Source organism: Gymnodraco acuticeps, unplaced genomic scaffold (genome assembly GCF_902827175.1).
Source record: "Gymnodraco acuticeps unplaced genomic scaffold, fGymAcu1.1, whole genome shotgun sequence".
In the NCBI taxonomy this organism is placed as follows: Eukaryota; Metazoa; Chordata; class Actinopteri; order Perciformes; family Bathydraconidae; genus Gymnodraco; species Gymnodraco acuticeps.
The window spans coordinates 389018-406399 of record NW_022989919.1 but is presented as its reverse complement, the minus strand read 5'-3'; the positions used below and the strand labels follow the sequence as shown (position 1 = coordinate 406399).

At 40.0% G+C, this 17382-nt stretch overlaps 1 protein-coding gene across 3 annotated transcripts in view; it reads right to left on the bottom strand.

Annotated features, from left to right (window-relative positions):
- Positions 1-14488: 14488 nt before the first annotated feature.
- LOC117542275 (spondin-1-like) overlaps positions 14489-17382 on the bottom strand; it is a 149305-nt gene continuing 146411 nt past the window's right edge. For 2 of the 3 annotated variants that reach the window (XM_034209839.1, XM_034209841.1), the window contains exons 13-16: positions 16990-17157; positions 16620-16778; positions 15660-15932; positions 14489-15585 (exon numbers count right to left, since the gene is read on the bottom strand). In XM_034209839.1, coding sequence (XP_034065730.1) covers positions 15419-15585; positions 15660-15932; positions 16620-16778; positions 16990-17157 — 767 coding nt within the window. In that variant the 3' untranslated portion in view covers positions 14489-15418. The remainder of the gene's footprint in view (positions 15586-15659; positions 15933-16619; positions 16779-16989; positions 17158-17382) is intronic. The other variant, XM_034209840.1, reaches the window with a different exon arrangement.

Sequence of the window (17382 nt, the reverse complement as noted above, 5' to 3'; positions counted from 1 at the left end):
TACTATCTACAGATACATATTAAGCCTGACAAAGTACTTAACGTCTAATATATTGTATGGTTTGTTTTGGAACTTGACAATCAACTTTCCTGCAATGTTAACTATGTTGAAGCACTTATTTTAACCGATATTATACATCTTTATTATACTCTTATAAGATGTTAGATAGAATAATACATGTGCAGAATATGACAGTTTAATGGTGGAGGTACACACATATTGATAGATGTCTTGTAATGCACTGTTGAGGAACCTGTGACCCAAGTTTTGCATTCATTGCATAACTACACCATAGTTGTGTATATGATATGTCCATAAACCTTAGAAAATCTTGAAATATTGAAAGGGATGTGCAAAATATCAATTATATACAGTCTTTAATGAACGATTAGAGAATAACGAGTAATGAATATGCTTTATACGGATCTGCAGATAAATGTTTAGTCTTCTCAAGCACCAACTATCAAATATCTCTCCTGATTGTTGGCACTTGACAATCACCTTAACTGAATTTTACTCAGGTGTAACCAAAGTCTGATTTAAGGGTTGTTTATATTTCACATCATTAATCCAAATCTGTAAAGTAACTAAAATAAATGTAGTGGAGTAAAAACACCACGTTAACCTTAAAGAAAGCCCTCAGGATTATAAAAGACCCCCATCACCCCAGCCACAAACTGTTCTGTCTGCTGCCGTCTGGCAGGCGGTACCGCAGCATCCGGACTAAAACCACCAGACTCAGGGACAGCTTCATCCCACAGGCCATAAGACTATGAAACACCTGAACTTAGAAACAACATCCATAACATTCATCTGGCTGCTACTTAGAAATTATTTATCTAATATATCATATTCACAATGTAGTGACTGCTTTTTTGTCTTTTGTTTTCTTAGTTATGTTCTCTTTTATATGTGTGTGTTATGTGTAACGTTGCTAACTTCTTGGCCAGGTCAGCATTGAAAATGAGATTGTATCTCAATGCTTTTATCTGGTTAAATAAAGGTTAAATAAAAAATAAAAAAGATTCCAATCTGTATATAGACTCTTATTGCACTATTTCACTATTTTTTCTGTGTATCTGTTTTATTGTGTTGCACTGTTGGAGAAGCCTGCGACCTAAGGGGGGGGGGGGGGGGGATAGGACACGTTCGATTCTTGTTTTGAATAGTGTGCCGTCGATGGGTTTCATTCCATTTCAAGGTGCTTTTTGACGCTCCGTGTAAACTTTGCGCACTGCCACTCCAACATCCAATCACAGAGCTTGAGGACTGATCACGGGGTTTGTCAAGCTAAGCACATGGTGTAGTCCCAAACGATAGCTGAGGATTCTGGGTAGTGTAGTGGCTTCTGCCATCCAAAAACTCCGAAAAAATATTCGTTTCTCCGAATCGAAGGGGAAAAATACAAAAGCATTGCACACAATTTAAACCAATCAATGTTGTGTAATTAACAAGGATAATTTGGTGTTTTTGAGTTGATGAGTAGTTCAGATATCACTGTAAAATCAATCGACAGTAAGGAGAATACTTACTTCCGGGTGTAAAATTCTCCGTTATCCAATGGGAATGGACGCTCGTAATACAATAAAGGGGACATGATCATTATCTTTTAAATAACGTTAACTAAAGGGAACAATCTATTTGACACAGCTGAAGCTCTGGCCTTCCTTAAAAACTAACTAATTTAATAAAAATCACAGTTGTATTACACACAATGCACTGTTTTTTGAGAACAAAAATTCGTAACTAATGTAATTTTTACATTCTGACGAAAAATAAAGATGATTATGAATACAAATAAAATAAAAGAAGCCTCCCGTGAGTTACTACAAGCTATAAAGTAGATTTAAAAAACATTTTATAGAATAAAAGCTCACTGTGGGACGTTGTAGAAATGCGTGTGTGCACCACGACAAAAGAGCCTCATTCACTTTACATTGGGGTTTTTTGCGTGGTGCCGACACGCAAATGTAGCAGAATGCGTGACTCCACCACGCAATACGGTGTTAAGGAGTCGTGGTGGAGTCACGCATTCTGGTGAGATCAGGTTGATTTAAACACTCAACAACAAGACCAGTGTTGTGCTAGTTACTGAAAACCAGTAACTAGTTACCATTACTAGTTACTTCATTTCAAAAGTAACTCAGATACTTTACCAGTCACTTACACCCAAAAGTAATGCGTTACTGTGAAAAGTAACGTTTTCGTTACTTTAAAAAAGGGCTCCCATTAATGCCCTTATAGCCTTCATTTCAGTACTGTTATTGCATTGGAGAATAATACAATCTGTTGATCAACTTGACATGCATTATATGCAATCTGGATTGCATCGATATTAGCTGGCTTTCCATTTTTGTATATTCTTTCTCCAGGTAGTTGGAAAAAGTTTTCCGTCCCATATGCCGCCCGGACATGCTATCATGCTAACTAGCTCCCTGAAAGCGGGTGACTCCACTGTAACAATAGCCTGCATGTGTTCTACAACATACCGTGCAATAATTTATCGACTTTTCCCTGGCTAGCAGTCCCTTGGTTAAAATCCAGCCGCTGTTGCTTAGGTGGAGGTGGAGTGGCGTCGGCTGAGTCTCTGTGGTCTTAGCTACTAGCTTCGTCCCAGCATGTTGTTTTTGCAGATGTTTTAAGAGATTTGAATTACTGGTTTGGGCAGTAGATAGGATCTTTGACCCGCCAAGACACAACTTACATTGAACTAAAACGTTCTTTTCTTTGTGCTCGACAAAAGTGAAATAGTGAGAATATCTCCAGGTGGAGAAACTAGACTTGAGCTCCGCCGCCGCCATGATAGTCTTGTTAGTAAACAACACAAACACGCCCACAGCCCGTCTCCGCATGTGACACAGGAAGTATCTAAGTACATTTACTCAAGTACTGTACTAAAGTACAGTTCTCATCTCTGTTCGCCTGGCTGTTGACTATATAAAAAAAACTAACACAGTAACGGAGTAACGCACCATGTAGTAACGGTAACTGAGTTACTGAATTTAAAAAGTAATGCGTTAGAGTACTAGTTACTGCCAAAAATATATTTCTTTGTAACGCGTTAGTCCCAACACTGAACAAGACACAGGTGAAAACAATCAGGGGCGGGGCTGACGCTGATGAGGGCAGGAGAACACATAAGGAAAGGGAGTCAAGGAACCTGAAAGAGACGTGACAAAAACAAAACAGGAAGTGAAAAACAATACAACATAAACATGAAACATGACTGACTAACACTTTTGACGGTGCACAACAGGTGTACATAATACACTAATGTTTAATTTGATGTTTCATAATTAATAAATTTTTCAATATTCAGATATTTTTCCATTTGACTCAGATTTTTTGTTAGAATCCATTACACATAGTATTGTTTCATAAACACTGGTGTACATTAATACACTGTGTATTTAGATTTTTCATAATGAATAGATCTTTCATTATTCAAATTTTTCTAACTCAATTTAGATTTTAAAGTTAAATACATTACACATAGTATTATTTCATAAACTCTAGTGTGTATAAACACACTGATGTTTGATTTAATGTATTACACTTAATACATTATGGAAAGCTAGAACAATTACATTTCAATTCATATTTTTATGTAAAATACATTGCACATCATATTATTTCAGAGACTCTAGAATACATTTGATACATTATTGTTTAATCTCATGCATTACAATTAATGCGTTTTTACATTGTAAATTCCATTATATTCTTAACAGTTAAAGGCACCCACATAACATTTTTCATAAAACTCTAGTGGACACATTAAAGCATTACACATAACATTTGTTTATGAAGAGTACAAAAGTACTTCAGTAGAGCAATTCATATTTGATAACTTAATAATTCCATCCAAGTATTTAAAAAATAATAAAATGACAGATTCCAAGTTAAGAGCATTCTCATTGCCAGGCTCAACTGCAGATATTAAGGAAAGGATAAACATAAGATCCGATGCTATAACAAAGCCCAGTAAAAGACAGAAGGCCAGGAAACAAATCAAGAAGATGATGAACTTGTGGCAGACCAGAGGACTGATCCCAGCAGATGATCAGCCCGGACCAACAAAAGCCCATAGAAAAGCAGTAATCGACTATGAGAATGAAGTATACCTATAACAGCAAAATGCACGGATGAAAGCCGGACGACCCTCTTTGTATGGATCTGAAAAAAACGCTATGAACAAAGCTGAAAATAGGAAAAAAAGAGTTAAAAGTCTAGTACTCCATCTGAAATATGCCAGCCAAGGATTGACAGACAGCATATATGTGGTTCAAGCAGCAGATCTACCAATAAAGGAAGACACAGCAGAAAAAACAGAAGAGGCTCCAGTTATCCAAACTCCGAAGCTGTATCCAAGCCTGACCGAAGTGCCTCCTCCCTACATATCAGAGAACAACCCTTTTCACCAAGCTTCAATTCAAGCCCCAAATGTTGGAGTTCTAGGAGGAGTATTGGAGTTGGATGGAGTCCCCACACAGTGGCGGCAACAGAGTATGGCTGAGGTAGGCTAAAGCCATACCAAGAAATGGCTTAGCCCCACCTTAGCCCCACCATGAAAAATGATGTTAAAGTAAGCAAAATAAAGTCTGCCAACTCGTGTGGAGTAAATTGCACAGACAGTAGTTAGTAAGATAGATTTCAGTAGCCACTTGTCTGGAAATACCGAGGACTAGAAATGGTTTTGAAAACTTTTGTCACGTAGTGATCGTCTTCTCAATAGAACATCTTTGATAATGTCTTCTGGCCAATCAGAATCACGATAACGGTGTGGTGTTGTTGCAGGAAGTCCCGACGGAGAATACTTTTGCTGTAGTACATACATCGACACACAAGGCCGGATTAGTACCTCCAGGGGCCCCTGGGCACTGAGCGCTCATGCCCCCCCCCCCCCCAACCAGTGGCGGACTGGGGGGAAAAAGTGGCCCGGGGTTTAATTGACAGACAGGCCCACTTAATACGCGGCATATTGCATTTTAATTTTAACCTCTTAAGCCCCACGGACCCGCCGAAGGGCCACAACATCTGCAAGCAACAGTGTCTGAGGGCTTCTTAAGATGTACTAAACTATGAATGTTTCATATCCATGTAACGGGAAGAAACTCAGCTAAATGATCTTTTATTTATTTTTTTAAACCACAAAAGGAGCCTGAGCTCCAAATTAGCCTCGAGCGAAAAAATGCTAATGGCGGTTGCACAGAAAACACGGTATAACACCCTTATTACTTATCGTAACTACACATCCAACCCATCGATTAGCATCGTGAGAAGACACAGAATCGATAGGCATATGTATCATCGCTCAATGATAAGAACTCGCTAAATTAATAACAAAAACAGACATCAAAACACGTGGCGCTAGGTAGCAAAAACGGGAATATGTCTTACCTCTGTTGTTGTCTGTTAAAAGTTGTATTCAATGGCATTAAAACGATAAAAATGCTGCTGAAGGTTGGTTAATCCATAGGTTAATCAAATGTGTCTGTGTCACTTTGAAATGATTTCTGATAATCTGTTACAAAAAGGTTCGATGGAAAAACTAGGAATTAAATAAGATGGCTAGAGTCACGAAAAATGTATCCTTAGGTGTTTTTATTGACAGCCAACATGCTGAAAAACTAGTGATGTTACATATTGCGCCGAGGCTTTGGAGCGTGTGTCGAGTAATCTCCGAAGCTTTTTGTGAAGCATGTATCGAGGCTTGTATCGTTTTGGGCCAGTGACGTCATCGATGACAAACGAAGCCTCGCTGCCTGTCGATACCACGTGACTGCTTCAGAAAGCGATTCAGATCGGTTGAACCACAACGCTCATAATACCCATGGATGTATAATAAGAACCATATTACCCCTCCTGTACCCGGGCCCGGTGACATGATGGAATCAAGAGAGCTCAGACCCTCACTTATAGAGGTCGGAACATGTCATAAGTATAAATAGATACAAGCATAAATAAATGTAGGAATAAAAACATCAATAAATACAGGAATACAAATCTTGCAGTGTTTTCAGGGAGCTTTAGTGTGTGTGCTGTGGCTCAGCTGGAAAGCAGTTGACTCATGACCGCAGGGTCCCTGGTTCAACGACTGAACAATACGTATTTTTTGTTGTTTATAAAAGCTACAGCTAAATGAGAATGTAGTTAATAAATGTATTCTTTGATATGGTTTAGCCTTTCTCAGGCTACAACATGGTTAAGTTTATGAATATTATTAAGAAATACAAATCCCTCTTTGCAATGTTTACCAGCCTCCTTAGGCTTTTCAATCACAATCATTCAACTGGAATAAATACAATAGTGTTAACATGAAAATATGATTTAATGTTCGTTGTTTAGAGTTATTCTAAGGCTTTACTCAATGGGAACTCGGTATGAGATGTCCAATCTGCCTGTTTTACACACTTTGACCAACAGGGGGGTTTGTGTTCAAATGAAGCCCATGATGAAGCCTCATGAGATGAACCCTTTTGCGAACCAATTGGCTGGAAAGCTTCAAAGCTTCATAAGGCTTCATCTCGCCATCACTATGAAAAACCACAAAGTAACCAGGATTTTACAGGAAGAAAACAAAAACCTCATATATACATTACAGGTCGAGGACATATAACTGGTACCTCTCTGCTCTACAGCCACAGTCAGAGTCCCCCCAAAACACTTGTGGCCAGGGTTTTATACATGTTAAGCCCCTCCCCATAGGATAATCCACTATTTATACCCCTAACCAATGTCATTCTAATCTACAAACACATTCACAATGCAAGACAAATTACCCAAACACACCAAATCAAAATAGGTCAACATATTATCTCTTTCTGACCACAGAAGCCCCAAACAATAACATTTGTATACTCGCAAGAAAAGTGCCACCCGCACCCATGCACTACATGGTATGCTCCAATTGAGCACAGGTGGTCCCACTGATTGAGCCTCTACTTAAGGCTGCTTCTTTCTGTTGCTCTGTTTGGCCTTCACAACCTTGAAGGAGAGGGTAAGCAGGTTACTTGCAAAAAGACTTCCAATAAATTAGTTTTGAACAAACAATGACTTGGGTTTTATTTTATCAATGTGTGTTACCCTCAGTGTGCCTTTTACCATGCCCCTATGCCAACTGTGATGAAGGCTTCTTCTTCACATAATCCATAAGCAATAAACCTACTTTTCCGATTTCAGAGGGTGAGACAGGTTTCGATTTGGAGAAACTGCATGCGCGAAGCCCCCACTTTTTTTTGGTAACGATGGTGTGTATGTGGAAATTCCCCTTCGATTATATTGTCTCTTACGGTTAAAAAAATATGTCAATCATAAAAAAGATTATTAATTGTCCCCTTTTAGAAGTGTAGTTATGGTCATTTGTTCTGGAAATGTCATTTTCGAGCCTGAGACCTGAAAAACAGGCTTGGGCCTAACAGGTTAAAACAATGTATGATGAGTGAGGTTGTGCCGAAAAAGAAAAAAAAAAAACTTTAATTTTTTTAAATTTTTAATCTTGTCACTGAGGGCCCTCTTTGCTCAAGGGCCCCTGGGCACTTGCCCAGGTTGCCCATATGGTTAATCCGGCCTTGTCGATACAACATTACGTGTTGATAGAAATCAACACGTAATGAAATAAGACCCCACGGTTTGATGATTGATAGGTGTGTGGGCTGTCTTTCATTTTGACACACAGAACAATGGGGGCTATCCACCCTTATCCACAATGTAAAGTAAATCACACAGCCTCTTCCCTCTTCTCTCTGTGAGGAGCAGCAGGTTCAGCTTTCAGAACAATGTAACAAAAAACTAAAATGGCATTCGTTTTTTTAAGTATGTCGTGTAGTAATACATTTATTTATTTTTCTTCTCAAGAGAGTACCAGAATGTGTATTTTATGTTAGTATTTCAAAAAATCTCCTGGGGGACAATCCCCCCAGACCCCCCTGCAGGGGTTGGGTTTTCGGCTTGTCAAGTCTTTCACTTGTGGGGAGATTGCAGGATTGGCTCCAGGTCGCCTTTTTTATTTACTACAAGACAAATGTGCCTTTTTATTTCATACAGTTCAATTTGGATTGAGACAGGGAAATAATCTAAACCTCACGCGTGGCGTTTCACTGTCAAGGGGAGCGTGTATTTAATTGCATTGCAAATACTGACTTGAGCCCCACCACTGTATGGGTTAGCCCTACCATAGATTACCCAACAAAAATACTCTGGAGCCGCCACTGTCCCCACAGCTAGAAGTGTCCAAGTATTGGAGTATGAGGTGAGAATCCTATCCAGTAAAGTCAACCAGCTGAAGGAGGAATTCAACAGAAGAATGGAAGAACTCAACAGAAGAATGGAAGAGGGACACAAAGAAGAGAGACAAAGAGGAGAAGAAGAAGAATTCAACAAAAGAAAAAAAGAGAGACAGAGAGAAGAGGAAAAAGAACTCAACAGAAGAAAGGAAGAGAGACAAAGATGGAAAAGAGAACAAGAAGAAAGAAAAACACTGAGGAAAAAATAAAAAAAGCCTGATATAAGTTCTGCAGATGATGAAGAAGAAGAGTTCAGATCGCATTCTGTATTTCTAGGAACAAGACAGAATATCAGAAAAAACAGGAAAAAAGAGTAAAGAAGAAAATAAAGTGGAAGTTTAAGTGTAACAAGAACATAATCTATAGCTTGAAGACTCAAGGAACCCACATGTTACCATTGATAGCAGCTGGAAAAGGAGAATCGATATACAAACCATGGGACATGGAATCATTAGTGACAAAGCTACCCCCACTTTCCAAGGGTGGTCAGAAGTGGGTAAGTGACCTGAAGAAGTACACTGCCCAAGACCGTCTATGCTTGGGAGATCTAAGGGCACTGATTGGATAGATAGAAGGAAGACCAGAGGCAATACAGATAGATTTCAGGGCCCAATGTAGTGATGAACCAGATGACACTCCATTCAACCATTATAGGTCGCAGTATTGGGCGGCTATCCATCTCACCCGACAAACGCTGTTTAACTGCCCTCTCCAGCCTGAAGAAAGAAACGGGGGAAGAAATGCATGCCTTCTTGAAAAGATGTGAAGAAGTATGGATGGACAAGCACAGGAAAACACCCTGATGTTTCTCCAGCTGTTATAATGTTGTGGAGGAATGCAGTCACAAAAGCCCTTCCAACACCTGTACAGGATCGCTTGGAAGACGTTGTGGGACTAGATACCAAATCCATGGAAGAATGGAGGGAGTATTTTATACACCTCGGCCGTTGGGCCCGTTTTCGTTGCGCCCCATGCAGATATGGCTGAACAGCCTTCACTTGGACGCCAAGTGGCATAGGCACAGGAAAGTCAGGGTGTCGCAGCGTTGCCTCCACTCTCTGTCACGCTGGAGGGGCACGGCCTATCTCCTGATGGGCATGCCCATGGGCGCCATCCCATCCCGCCAGGAGACCGTCACCGTAGGTGCATGTCTCTCAGGGTGGGGTGCAGTGCGGGCAGGGCAGGACTGTTCAGGGTCAGTGGTCTGCCCAGGAGGGTGCACGCCATGTCAACGTGCTAGAGCTTCGGCAGCAGCATTTCTGCTTGCCATAGCCTCAGGGAAGCGAGTTGGGGAGTTGCATGCCCTCTCCGTAAGCGATACATGCCCGAGGTGGGACTCTCAGGTGTTGCCCTTTGGGCAAATGTGGCATTCCTTCCCAAGGTGCTTCCACAAACCCACTTCAATCAGCCTGCCCAGCTGGCACGCTTTGACATTCAGGAGAACGGCACGTCGAAGTTGCTGTGCCCAGGGGGTGCCCAAAGGGCTTATATCAAGGCTACTGCCTGTATACGGCAGTCGGAGCAGCTCTTCGTTTGCCATGGCGGCACTAAAGGAGGTTGTGCCCTCTAACCAGCGGCTGCCCCACTGGGTTGTCGATACCATCTCACATGCCTACGAGGCCAGTGGCCGCCCCTTGTCAGCTGGGCTGAGATGCCACTCTACAAGGAGCATCTCAACATCTTGGGCTGCCCTGAGAGTGGTGCCCCTGGAGACCATCTGCGCCGCGGCGTCGTGGGCGTCTTCTGGCACATTCTCCAGCCTTTATCTGGTTAATGTCTCCACTCCCCATTCTTTGGGCGTGGTCCTTTTGCCGAGCTCCGCTGCTTCCAGTAGTGAGCAAGGGCTTGGATTCTTCATGACATGGTTGGTATAAGTCATCCAGTGCTAAAGCACCGCCTCTAACGGTCAGTAGGGACGAAATAGAACGATAGTTACGGCTGTAACTACGGTGCTATGAGTCCCGGATGACCGCCAGAGTATCCTGTCACTCAGAATTCTTGTGTGCTCGCGAGAAGATTCTGGGAACAGATCCTCTGATGACGCCGGCCTATGTAGCCGGTATCACGTGGGTCACAGGTGACTTTGTTGACTTTGGTACTCGAACTGCGCATGCGTGCGATGGACATACAGTGCTAAAGCACCGCCTCTGGTGGTCATCCGGGACTCATAGAACCGTAGTTACAGCCGTAACTATTGTTTTAATTTAAAACTGTTTTATTCTGAAAAACCGGAAGTTCACACAATGACTTCCTGCGATCAAATATGGTTTGTTTCTATTTTAGGTTAGCATTAGCATGTGGCTAAAGACTACGTGTGAATTCAAGGTTACATTACATTACATTACATTGCATTTAGCTGACGCTTTTATCCAAAGCGACTTACAATAAGTGCGTTCGACCAACAAAATACAAACTTGAAGAAAACAGAATCATATAAGTACATCAGGCTTCATAGAGCAACAACATTTCAAGTGCTACTCAACTGGCTTTAGATAAGCCAGCCCTTTATTAGTATATAAGTGCTTTGTTAAATGACACATAGTGTTGCACACTAAAAACACTGTTTTTAACTCTCACTTATTGACGCGGCAATACTGTTATTAGGGAATGTTTAAATAACCACAGACATTAGAATATTATAAAATCAAAGAGAACAACTACAGGATTTGCATTGGGATTTGCATTGGACACGCCCCCGTCGACCCCGGCCAATAGGAGAAGACCACAGAGGACAACAGGTAGAGCAAGCCAAGAATCGCTCTCTCTGCTCTACCCCATGCGCCAGGCAACAGCTGATGGGGGGAGAGCCTCCACTTGCACAATCTCATTTGTATATCATCGCATTATTTTTTTTTAATTAAATGCTGTTAACTTGTATAAGCTTCCTTGGACTCTTTTCAGTTTATCCTGGTCTCAGGGTTTAATAATTCCTGACAATAGCAGCAAATATTACTAGCACGTGGAGCGAAGACAGCAGCCATAAAAGCATTAGTATTTATGTAGCTGCAGGTAAACGCTGGTTTATTAATCAGCTAAATAAATAAATACCTGTACTAGGCTACTGGGTCGAAACATTGACTGAAGTACTTACAATTTTTCAGTTTATCCTCCAAATAGAATGTGGTGGTATGCTCCTCCGACTTGATCTCCCGCCTCGATTGCACACAGTCAAAGCCACACCCAACTGAGCAACAGCCAGTGAGTGATCCACAGAAAGAGAGATAATTGTGATCCACAGAAAGAGAGATAATTATAATAGAGATTATAACACTGGCTTTGTAATTAAATCAACACTCTAGAGTTGTTTGGAGAATTCAACAATTAACTCCCTGTTTCAACACCAACTCGTTTTGAATAATAACTATCTTGGAGTTAAATGACACTTAATATTAATTGAAACAACTCTATATTTAAATTCCCAACTCCAACACTGAAAATATAACACTTTTGATTGTGCTGTGCACTTTGACTGTCACTTATAAACATATTTCATTATATATAATGAATCTTCTTCTGAAAAATGGTAGATACAAAAAAGGAATAAAAAAGAGCAAAATAAGTATATTTACTATGACTAAATGTCTGAGTTGTATTTAATTATTGTATTTATCGAGTTCCCAGTATTATTCACAGGTCGAATTATTTTTCATTCTTCCATCTCCATCTAGTGGACTGAAATTGTAGATAGATTACCAGACCTGAGAAAACGGTTAGAGAGACAGACTCTAATGGCCATGCAGTAAAACGTTTTTTAGAACAAGAGATGAGAAAGTTAAAGCCACAAAAGAGCTTTTTTCCCACATACTTATATGCTTTTAATTGTTCATTCTTTAAACCTTGTGTTTTCCGGACATTGGTTTTACTCCTCATTGTTCAGGCTGCCATACACCCCATTGCTGCATGTGTAAAAACCAAATGGCAAAATCACCAAAAATCTTTCCGCGGTCACAGGGACAGATAAAGAAGAACAGCAATAACCCTTTATAACAACTCACCTCTGGCTGGCCAAGGACTCACTGCTCCATAGCTTCTCTTTTGCTAACTGGATTTATAACTTCACACTGTACATTTAACATTTATATTTAATTTGTTTTGCCATTCTTGCACACCAAGTGTAAATAATATCCCACTTTTATATTGTGTTAGCTGTTATTTAGCCCTTCAATAGTGTTTTATTGGTCAGATAGTTTGCATATTTCTTCTCACAGTCCACTTCTATATTTTCACTCTTTTAGATCTGTTTAATCTTCTATTTTGAGATGTTTATATTGTATAATTGTTTATTTTCCACTCTTTTTTATTCCTAAATATATGCAATACTTTTTTTACATGCTGCTGCAGCGAAATTTCTTTCCCAATTTTGGGATTAATAAAGTATCTCTTATCTTAACACCTGATTTTGAGCTGTACAAGGATTTAACGCAAACAGGAAGTGAGAATGTTTTTTTTTTTAAAGAGTCAATTGACATCACTTTTACATTTTTTTATTGTAAAGGTGGTTTCTTAGAAAATAGTCACATGATACAGAGGCAAGGAAATAAAGCAAAAGGCCTGAAAACAGAAAAGAGTGAAGAGAAGAAAAAACATCTACAGAAAATAGAACTTTGGTTATGGCATTCTTATTAAGAATGAAGACTGAAAGAAAACTTGATCTGCTAAATAATAATCAAGAAAATGTGACAGCTCACCCTCATCATGGCAACACAGATGAAAGCGCACAGGAGAATACATTGTGTCGTAACAGTCTACTCCGTGTTTTCAGGAACCAACAAAGGCAGATACAGTCATTTATCTGTTTCAAGACATTTGCGAAAAAAATACCCGACATAATTATCTATGCACATGCTAAAGAAATTCTCTTCACAGAGTGAGAGCTATCGCAGGTTTAATGCTACATCAGCTGAACAACAGATAAACAGCAGTACAGTATATAAAGACTAATTCAAACAGTATAAAACATCTCAATGTAATGTATCCGTTTATTAGGGAAAGTGTTTTTTAGTACTTACATAGATATGTAGTTTATGAGTGTGGGTTAGATAGTCGATATACTGTGCATCCTTAAGTCTTCAAAGACTTCCCATGTGAGCATCTATGTCTTGCAAAAAAACACATCCTACATCTTCAGTTTCGTTTTTCTTTCTCAATTACGTGACATTTGGCAACTCAAAATAACCCATTTAAGGTTGGAAGTAAGTCCTTGATTTTTAAAATTACTTCCCTGGAATATAACTTTTTTTAGATTTGTATTGCTATGGTTATTCCTAACCCTAACCTACAAGTAGACTACCTGTGATTTGTATTGATAGTTACATACATTTCTGTACTGTTGATACTTTAAGTCAGACCCAGCGCCAGAACAAATCTACAGAGAGGGCATATGATTTTCATGGGCGGCCCGAGATTTTCTTTTGGGGTGCTGTGGGGTAGCTTGGCGTTTCATAGAGGGTGCTCAAACATTTAGGGTTTCCCATTAATGTACCGGCGCTACAGTTGCATTTTCTACTGCAACACTCCCCACACACACACACACACACACACACACACACACACACACACACACACACACACACACACACACACACACACACACACACACACACACACACACACACACACACACACACACACACACACACACACACACAGTACACCCGCGACTGTTACAATGAAGGCTCGATAATCAGCTCACGGCATATAGGTGTAAGCAGGGGTAAAGTGCTATTTTTTTTAAGTGGGGGGTGGACCTAACCTCCTCTAGGGGGGTCCGGGGGCATGCTCCCCTGGGAAGATTTTTCTTTTTTAATATTGAAGTTAAAAGCATCAATCTGGTGCACTTTGAGGGCAAAATGAAGAGATCTATGGATACATTTCTCAACACCCATTTGAAACAGAACTGTGAACAGATTTTCTATTTCTTTATGGATATTTTACAAATCACTACCCTTTCAAACTCTATTCTTGTTTTTCTGTCATATACTGTAGTATTTCATACCTGTTTTTCATGTATTACTCTTATATTACTATCTGACATCACATACATTGTAGTATTAAAGTTCACAGTTTATTTATAATTAAAAAAATTCAAATAATTATTTTTAAATGTTTTATAAATAATAAAAAAACTTGTTTATTGGGGGAGGGCAGGAATGTCAAATGGCACCGGGTCTGCTTTAAGTACATTTTGCTTATAATACTTTGGCATTTTGACTTAATTGACTGCATTTTGTATTGTATTTTTATATTGATTTATTTTTGAGTTGCTCTCCTCATCGACTCTTCCCTGTAGCTTGAAACGCTTGTCAATGTAATCATTATTTTGCCTTTTTTTTTATTGGCTTATTTGTACATATCCACAAATCCCAAATCAGTCTCCCGGACAAGTTCGAGACTTGCTTCACTCGTTTCTTTGAGAGGGATTATTTCATGTTCACATGTATTGATTGAACTTTCTTAGGACAAAAATAACATATTGGACTTTTTAATTTTCTTACTTTTTCTAAAAAGAAGCAGGTCGCCATTTTAGCTTGAATAAGATTCTGAAAAACCGAAGTTATATTATTGTAGTAATTTTAGGGGAGACTATATCTACAACTAGCTAGCATTTTATCATTGAAATAGTGTGGAGAAGGAATTGTTGTGTCATTATATTAGCACAAAGCAGACACATGCAAAACATCTCAGATTCTTGGAGTCGATTCAGGCTAGAATTCTCTGGAAACACCAACAACAGGGATCACAACCCTATTTCATACCCACAAGAAAAAAACGACTGAAAATACGGCAGAAAAAAAATGCGTGCATCAAAGGCAAAGCACCTGTCATCATTTCTTGCTGAATTTGTTTGCAGGACACAGACTTTACTCTCTAATACTTCCATTGTGTTCTTAAGTAAATGCCAGCCCTGGTAACTACATGCCTATATAATATAATAACGGCTTCACTAAACAGTACTTTCTCCTCTTTTTCCTCTACTTACCTAAACGTATATTCCATTTCCAAGTGTCAAACCAGCCCATTATCTCACCCTAACCTCACCTCCCTGTATACCAATGGTTCTGATCATCCTTTTTATCAAATTAACCCATATTTTCTATTTCAGTATCCCCTCCTCTGTGACTCAGTAGTGCCCCCTAGCAAGGATGCACGTTACAGGCCCTGATCTCCTTCCTGTCCTTACAGCTGCCCGTCGGAGTGCCTTTAGCTTTTTTCTTCACCATCATGAATCGCTCCTGGATCCCCCCTCCACATGGTTTGGTACAGTCCGTCCAGCTGGTCCACGGCTGCATTCTGCAGCCTGCTAGAAAAACGATTTATCAATTTCTGGAGGCATGTATTAGCTTTAAGAATAATGACATAATTATTCCCACTAACCTGGCTGCTCCTCGACAGCTCCGTCTCTTCCCTGTTTACCCCGTCGCCTCATCCTTCCTCCTCCTCCTCTTCCTCCTCTACCCCCCCTCTCCTCCTTTGTTTTAGAATGGCACTTCCTGATCTTGCACTTCTTCCTCTGGATGGTCTCGGGACAAGCGCTGCCCCCTAACTGTGGCTCCAGTTTGATCATACGGGTTCGAATGGTGTGTCCTTTACCGCACGACTTGTTGCACTCGGACCACTCGGACCACTCAGAGACCATGCAGTCCACGGCTGGAGAATCAAAGGAAGACAACAAAAGGAAAGGTCAGACAAATAAAAACAAAGGAGGGGCAGATGGTTAAACCTTACTGTGATTAGATCTCTGTGGCATCTATTGATAGATACACTTAAAATAATTGTTATATCTGCGTTCAGTGGTGCATTTCCCAAGTTTAACTTTCCTTTTACACCTTAGAGTTTCTCAATTTAAAGGCAGATCATGTTAAGTTCTGTGAGATCAAGTTGATATTAATCGGGTCTTCTGGACAATGTGAGATCACATTGTGTAAACTAAAGCTTATTGTTTGACCAGAACTTTGTATGCTAACACTGAACTTACTGTCAGTATTCAATCTATTACATTTATTTTTCTTACCATGAGACTTAAAGTATTCATCATCAAATATTGAATTATTTGAAAAAACTATTTCAATATATATATAGACTATAGACTATAGAGACTGGGAATGCAAAGTAAAAAAAACAAAACCTAAGAGCTGCATTTAAAAAACAAAACAAACAAGAAAAGCGAAATGGTGCGACTGAAATGGGACAAATTATATGCGCAATGAATGTTAAATAACACCTTAAAAACTGTCAGAAACACAACCCAAATCTCAGGAAACAAGCATGTCAGGTTCAAATTAAAGTAAATGCACAAATAATGTCCATTTCCTGTTTTGTTCTTCAGGTACTTACGGCACTCGGGCAGCATGCACTTCTCGCTCTGCTCCAGCTCCTCGCTGCACTCTGCAGGGTCAGACTTCAGCATCCTCTGACGTGTGCGCAAGCCTCGCCCACACGTCACACTGCACTCCGTCCAGTCAGACCAGGGGGACAGCATGCAGGGGAAGCTGTCTGTCAACACAAGTATTTAAACACGTATGCTACAGTTATTAGCAGTTACCACGTTAAAGCATTGAACTTGCATAATAAAGCTTGAACCTGACTTATAATCATGTATGTCTCCCTCTTCAGTTTGTGTGGGCAAATTTACGAAGAAATGCCCCTGAAAAGTATGTGTTATGCTACTCTACAACAGATATAAAACGATATAAATATTACTCACGGCATTCTGGCATCATGCATTTCTCCACTTCGGCCACTTCTGTTTTACACATGGACCCGTCAATAGCAGGCATCTTCACCATGCGCTCACGTCTTCTCATGCCCAGGCCACAGGTGGCGCTGCAGGGGTCCCACTCTGCCCACTCAGTCACCACGCAGCTGCTGGGAGCTGTGGAGGAGGGCAAAATACCAAAAACACAAAACAAGTATTTATCAGTATATCAGTGTTTACGAGATTCCACGACAAGTTTTCGATTGACTGTTAAAGTCAAATCATGAGTCATATCAGATGGGCCATTTTTCACCATATAAGGTCTCACAACTTGGAGACCTGATATGGTAATAAATGGACCAATACATTAATGATTGAAATGTCATTATAGGAAACATGTAA